This window comes from Agrilus planipennis, unplaced genomic scaffold (genome assembly GCF_000699045.2).
Source record: "Agrilus planipennis isolate EAB-ADULT unplaced genomic scaffold, Apla_2.0 scaffold312, whole genome shotgun sequence".
Taxonomy (NCBI): domain Eukaryota; kingdom Metazoa; phylum Arthropoda; class Insecta; order Coleoptera; family Buprestidae; genus Agrilus; species Agrilus planipennis.
In genome coordinates, this window is record NW_020438997.1 from 169,968 (window position 1) to 177,741 (window position 7,774).

General features: G+C 32.4%; 1 protein-coding gene across 1 annotated transcript in view; it reads right to left on the reverse strand.

The window, feature by feature from the left end:
* Positions 1-1,216: 1,216 nt before the first annotated feature.
* LOC108742464 overlaps positions 1,217-7,774 on the reverse strand; it is a 26,051-nt gene continuing 19,493 nt past the window's right edge. The window contains exons 4-5 of the mRNA XM_018477692.2: positions 3,320-3,346; positions 1,217-1,490 (exon numbers count right to left, since the gene is read on the reverse strand). Of these exons, the coding sequence (XP_018333194.1) occupies positions 1,294-1,490; positions 3,320-3,346 (224 nt within the window). The 3' untranslated portion in view covers positions 1,217-1,293. The remainder of the gene's footprint in view (positions 1,491-3,319; positions 3,347-7,774) is intronic.

Sequence of the window (7,774 nt, forward strand, 5' to 3'; positions counted from 1 at the left end):
AATTATCAAATTTTCCCCTCAATACAAGAAACAAACATAACAATATTAATTTTGTCGTCGGTGTCGTTTTATCTTTTATTCGTTATGCTGTTTTATTAATAAGGGCTTCTTTTTATCATTTTAAACCACATCCTTCTCCAAATTTTAGGAGAAAGTAAATTTTTGTCAAAACAGGATAATTCGCTGAGAATGAAGAAGTGAAATTATTCACTGTCTCGTTGACAATTGAGATTATTTTTTACAGTATTTTATAAACGATACGTCACTTTTCTGAATCGACATAATCAGTAAAACTCCTTAAGAATGAATGCACATTTCCTAATAAGCATACGCTATTTTTTATGAGCAGCTACGATATGTTGATATTTGTTGATTACAACTTTTAAATAAAAAATTATTACAATCTAACGAACGAAAGTGTCATAAGAAATACATTAGGAAATAAGAAATGTAAATGTAGAAATGTTATCTCTCCATATCCTATCTTCGATGATATGTATACGAGGTAACAAAGAAAGCAAATTAACCTCAACAATTTACAAACTGAGCTGGAACGTATTTGAAGCCTAATTAAGAATTACACACTTCTAGTAAGCAATTTATGGAGTGAATCATTTCCTTCAGAAGTTTTTAATTTTCGATGCTTAATGTGGGCTTGTTCTGATTCAGCCAACCGTGGCATGTAAATCGAATCCGTTCGAGTGTTACTGAGGATCGGGTTCCAGAACTAGTTGAGTCTAAATCTCGTCCCTAGGAACCTGGTATGCAGCAGACTCCTGAAGCTGACTCAATTCCTGCGGAAAAGTCTACATAGGAACTACTAAGTGATTAATGGCAATGAGACTCAATCAGCACAAACCAAGCTGCCAGCTAAGACACTCTAAAAAGAGTCTGCTATGGCCGACCACGCACTGAACAGAGCAGGATAGTCAGAGAGGCCATCGAAATCAAAAATATCCGAAGAACTTCAACAAGAAGGAAGAGACCTTCAGACTCAAGCAGATATGGAACCCGACCCTCGGAAACACCCGAATATTATTGACTGGCATGCCACGGTTTACTGAACCGGAACAAGCACCGCCCTTTTTTGGTTTATGAGGGTCTGCAAAAAATGCTGACATTTTAGGTCATAGGTTTTTAAAAGTGAATCTACTGCATAAAATGCCTGGACTGTAGTCAAAACTACGAATTTAATATAATATAATTAGTAAGTAAGCTTGTTTAAGTGAAACAAAATTTATTTGATCCAATTGCACATACTACAGAATTTAGCTAAAGCTAATTGATATGTTTTTAATCCACACATTGGCAAACTCCTGGAGGAAGAATACAACTTTTCTGTGATGGACTAAAGGCATATCCAGATTCACAGGTTTTTAGTTTTACTTCATACCAAAATATAAGAAACTTTGAACATTGATAATACTCATTACAAAAGGGTCCTGGATAGACGTCTTCCGATGTACATGTAGGTTCAGTACCGATTTCACCTAAAATTAAGTCAATATTGAGTAAAACACGTAATCATTTTTGTAACCGTGTTAACGAACAAGGAAACAAATTAACCAACATTAACTCTAACGGTCATGTCCAAGATTATCTGTGTACAGAAAATTAGTGACTGCAATCTGACTTGAAAAAAACCTTATACAGTTTTGGGTTTAATTTATCTAATCATACAGGGTGTTTCTAAAACAAGTAGCATCCATGTATGAGGTGATAGGGCACTAAAAATAAAAAAATTATCTAAATGTGTACAGGTCCGAAAGTTTTCGAGAAAAACATAGTTGAAATTACAGGTAAATCTAATTCCAGCACTGAAGAAATACGCGTCAATGAAACGCTGTTTTCATTAAGTTGGTAACTAAACCGAGCTTTTCCAAAAAAAAAAAGACAATGCCAACCGCGCTGTTTTTGTATACTTGAGTATCCTTTCGTATGTACTATTATTGCAACCTAAATTCCAATTGTTGAAATTGTTGAATTTGCTAGTAAAGTTACGAAAATGTAGTTTTGGAGTATTTTCTCAACTGTTTACGAAAAAATATTTTTAGTTCTTTCAAGTACCTTGTATCTAGCAAAAAGCAAGCACCTTGTAAAAACAACATGCCTATGTGTACTTAAATATATAATATTAAACAACAAAACGAAAAAAAGACTTGAACATTGTAGACATACATTATACATTATTAATAGAACTTGAGAGTCCCTTAAGCAACAGGATAATGCAAATTCAAACTTAATACAAAGTAACAATAAATAAACTCAATAAAACACTGTTCTATGCTTTCACCATTTTTTGATACCACTTTTAAAATTGAAATTGAAGCATGTTAATTGATTATGTTTTACATCGCCATTGTGAAAAATTGACTGACGTATACAGGGTGACAAAAAATTATGATTAAACAAATACAAATTTTAAACGGGAATGACATGTTTAGTTTAAATGGAACACACTATATTTTATGTCATTAACAGTTGTAAAATTTAATTCTCTATCGAATTTGTATTTATTTAATTATAATTTTAGGACACCCTGTAGACGTCAATCAATATATCACAATGGCGATACAAAACATAATCAATTAGCAAGCTTCAATTTAAAAGCGGTAATATACGTTGAGAATTTAAAAATTAAGACTGATACTACATTTTCAAAGTATTCGAAATATTTTAAAATCCTTAACGTTTAGGTGAGGTAAACCTCAATTAAATTCTCTGTTATTTTGAAAATAAAATCCAAAAATGTAAAAATATATAAGGTGTTCCATTTAATAAAGTACAACTTTGATACGCTTTGTTTGACACCCTGTATATTCTGATAATAATTTTAAAATGTACAGCTTATTTATCACCACAATAAAATTTTCTAAAGATCTAGAAACATGCCGTAATCTTTCGTGTCGAATAACGTGAATAACCCTCTGTAAATTTAAGTACATATAGGCATACCGTTTTTACAAGGGGCTTGCTTTTAAATAGGCGTGCGTGCGTGGGTGCGTGCATGCGTGCGTCCGTGTGTGTGTACGTCGTTATAAATTTTAAAATGTACCTCTTATGGATCCTTATTTACCACCATTGCTGTGTATTTTTATATATTTTTTTCGTCTCTTAATCGCTCTGCTGCACTCACCATGTGATTCCCTATTTCATTTAGCTGACACCCTCCAACGCTTGCTACTTATTACAGAAATACCCCGTATGTAAGCAAAAGGTCACTCATTCGTTCACTGACAAAACATGAAATTTAAAACATTCCATAAAAATAAACCAACACGACTTAATTCATAAACAGGCTTCATGTATCAGTGCTTACCTGTAGGACAGCTAGTAGTGGTTGGCACTGTAACAAAATATTATTATGAAATACCCCCGAAAAATAAAATGTTTTCCAAAAGAAGTAGGCTTAAACGTCTACATTTCAAAATGACGGATTCTAAGTAATGAAGAAATATAGGCGATAAATTATATGTTTATGGTAACCTGGTAGCGTGCATAAAGACATAAACGCAACAGTGAAGTTAAATTTAAAACAAAACACTCAGTTTAATCGATAGTAATATTTATATCGAAATATTATGCCTTTTGAATTTATAACTTTTCCATCGTTTAATTAGATTAATAGTTGATGTATCTTTAAATCCTGATTGCCCCTGACAATGAAATAAATATACAGAATCTTCGTCATACAATTTAATAAAAATAAGAACAGATCTGGTAAGTAATTAACTACTACGTTATCATCTGTTGTTTTAAATTGTAATATTTGTATAAAACGAACTTTTGTTTGTAAAGTGCTGATATTCTTCGAGGTAATTAATAAATACTTATTGGGAAGTTAGTTCCCAAGATAATATTATCCTTACATCCAGTAACTCTGCACTTTTCTCATTCCATAAACAATCTAAGTACTTTATGGGTCTATGTCGTTTCTTTATTTACCATCAGTAATGTGTAATAGCTAAAATATTAAGTGTAATAAAGGTTCCCGTGAAAAACCAAACCAAATAAATTTATAAAAATTGTGTTTTTAACACTCCGTTAGTCGCGATGGAACTCTAAAATACATATCACTCATTAATCGTGATTATTAGTGCGTGCGTTGTGTGATCATATTGACACTCCTACTATTTTCCTAGTTCATATTAAGAAAAGCTATTAGTGGCATTGCAAATTTTGTACAATAATCCACGGTGCGTGCAACAGCACCTGTAAGACACCATGCCAATTAATTTGTAAGTTTTATTTATTTTATTTCTTTTATTTTTTTCTGCTAAACTTAGATCATAATTGTTGTAGTAAAAAAGTATTTCCGCTATGCTAATGTTTGTAAATTGATTGTTATAGGAAAAATATGGCGGCAAAATGAGTTAGATGTAAATAATCGGGATGATATTGTAGAAATACACAAAATTTTATATGATGATGAAGACAATATTAACGGCTTTAGAGCGAGTATATCCAGTGACACACATGGTTGGAGAGTGCCNCGCGAATATGGGCAAAGAATTCTGGGCAGAAGCTACAAATACTGCCGTTTATTTACAAAATCGTACTGTTCTTCCTGCTCTTGATGAAAAGACTCTTTGTGAAGTTTGGACTGGCCGCAAACCAGATATTTTTGGGAGCGAAGTCATGGTTCATGTGACTAAAGAGAAGCGGCAGAAATGGGATAGAAAGTCCGAGAAGCACACATTAGTGGGTTATCCAGATGACATCAAAGGTTACCGAATTTATAATCCCAAAACTAAACGTGTGACAACTAGTAGAGATGTCATTGTCATGGAAGAGGAAAATAACCTTGAGATCAGTATACCTGTTATGGAAAGAGGTCAAAACTCGTCTTCAGTGAGGGACACAGTTGTCAAGGATACAAGTTCTAATGAAATAACCACAGATGAGGATACATTACTCGAAACATCAAATAGCTCAGATAGTACTTATGTTCCTAGCGAGTATGAAGATGCTGATAATCCTCCTGAGCAGCTATTGAGACCCAGCAGAACGAGGAAGATACCAAAAAGATATGGGTTATCGAATATGTGCATTTCTGAGGAAGTGTTTGATGATGCTAATGGGCTAAGTCTGGAGTGAGAACTACATGGAGAGTATGGTTTCTATAACAAGTAACTTTCAAAATACCACCAAACTCTGATTCTATCTGAATTACACCATATTCAATATTATCACTTTTAAATTTGAGATCAACTTTACTAAAAACTAATCCTTCTTTTTGNGACATTTTCTCGCCTGTAGTCAGGCACTCAACTTTAAGGTTACTGTTTGCATTGTCAGTTAAACTTGGATTAGATGTTACACATCTCGATGTCACTACAGCATTCTTGAATGGGGACCTTGAGGAAAATATTTACATGCAAATACCAGAAGGTTTGTCAAGTTCTCAAAATAATAATAAAGTACTTAAATTGAATAAAGCGATTTATGGTCTAAAGCAATCCTCAAGGGCCTGGTACAAGAAGGTTGACGAATGTCTTATTAGCCAAGGTTATAAACGCTCCAAATTGGAACCATGCTTGTACACAAAAATGTATAATGATAGGAAAACAATTGTAACTTTGTATGTTGATGATTTTTTTGTTTTTACTAATGATAATATTGAAAGTAATAATTTAAAAAAAGTATTGTCTTCAAAATTTAAAATAAAAGATTTAGGTCAGGTTAAAAACTGTTTGGGAATGAGTGTTAACATTGATAAGGTTAATGGTACAGTCACATTAAGCCAAGAGAATTATGTTAATCAGTTATTACATAGATTTAACATGGCAGATTTTAAAGTGGCTGATACACCCCTAGAATCTAAATTGAACATTAACTTAAGAGATAAAAATTGTGATAGCAAAATACCATATCAACAACTCATAGGTGGGCTGATGTATTTGGCTGTGTTAACCAGACCTGATATTGCATATTCACTAAATTTCCTAAGTCAATTTAATAATTGCTATAGTAATGAAACTTGGGCATATGCTAAACGAATATTGAAATATCTTAAGAAATTAAATATTTTGGGTTAAAATATTCTAAATGTGGTAACTCTAGACTAGAAGGGTTCGTGGATGCTGATTAGGGAAATAATATTATAGACAGAAGGTCTTACACAGGTTTATGTTTTACACTAGCTGGTAGTGTTGTATCGTAGGAGGCAAAAAAGCAAAAAACAGTTGCCCTCTCAAGTACGGAGGCAGAATACATGGGCATAACCAATGCTTGTAGGGAAGCTATTTATTTGCATAACTTGTCAAAGGAAATAATAAATGAATCATACCCCATTACTTTATTTAATGATAACCAGGGTGCACTTAAGCTATCTTCAAATAATAGTTTTAATAAAAGAACTAAACATATTGATATTCGCCACCATTTCTGCAAAGAATGTATTGTTAATAATAAGATTAAACTTATGTATTTGGAAACTGCTGAAATGCCAGCAGACCTATTCACAAAAGGTTTAGGGAGCAGAAAGCATTATTATTTTATGGGGTTGCTGGGAATTCAAGATGTAAAAACTAATTTATATTTGTAAATTGTTTAGTCGAGATTGTTTAGAGAGTTTGTTGAGGATGTTCACATTATTTTGATAAGTGGGGGTGTTAAATTGTATCAAAATAGTACTAGTACTGCCATCTGTTGTGTTTGTTGTGAATGATGTAAGGAATATATGAATATTTTTTTTTAAATAAAAACTCACTGTTTCGTCTCATTGAAAACGTTGTTTACACAAATTGCAATACCACCCCAAGTCTATCAAAACGTACTAAATTGAAAACGGAATTGGTCATCCATATTTAAGTGAGTTTCTACTAACATCAAAGTATCATATTCACTAGATTTAACCACAAGATCAATTTTATTTTTTATACCACGGCAATTCCATTGTAAAATTTTCAATTTTTTATCATCCATATTCATCATCACCTCATTTCATCCAATCTGGTTGTTTTATCTTACGAATAGTTCGTCGTGTTTCATTGACTGGTTCTTCTGGAAAATTATTGACTTCATTGTTGTCATTTATATCAATCTTTTCATTGATGCTTTCATCCAGAGGATTATTTTCTTCGTATGGTATGTCGAATTGATTTTCAATTTCACCTTTATCGTCTTTTCCATTTATATAGCTAACAATTTCTGCTTTTAGCTGTATATTGCACACTTTTTCAAATTTAAACAATACATCATAACTACAAATTAATATTTTTTTTATGGAATCCATACTCTTTACCCATCTTTGTCATTAGCATATCCAACCATATGCCCAAAAACTGATTTACTATCAAACTTTGATCTAAATTGCTTCGACACATGTACATAATAACCAGTATCAAATACTTTAAGGTAATTAAGATTCTCCACCTTTCGTTTATACCAGAGCTCATGCGGAAACTTATTTGCAACTTTAATTTTTCCTGTACGATTTAAAATGTATATCTTATGTATATATTATTGTCTCAACTATTTTTTCATTTAGTATTGCTTGGAAACTCTTACTGGCCGCTGCTTTCAAGATATATTTTTCTCAGAAGTACAAAACTTAGTAAATGATACAAAATGATGTTTGTTTGGAGAAATGTGCTTCGAAATACCACTACCGCAACACCAGTAATCAGCTGCAATGCTATTGCCATAATTGGTGTTATGACTAGAAGCATGAGGCTGTTGTAAGTAATAATGTGTAACATTATATTATCGTGAGAGCAGCTCTAGTCGTTCTACAAATCTAAACAAAATTGAGCGATAACTATAAATTATT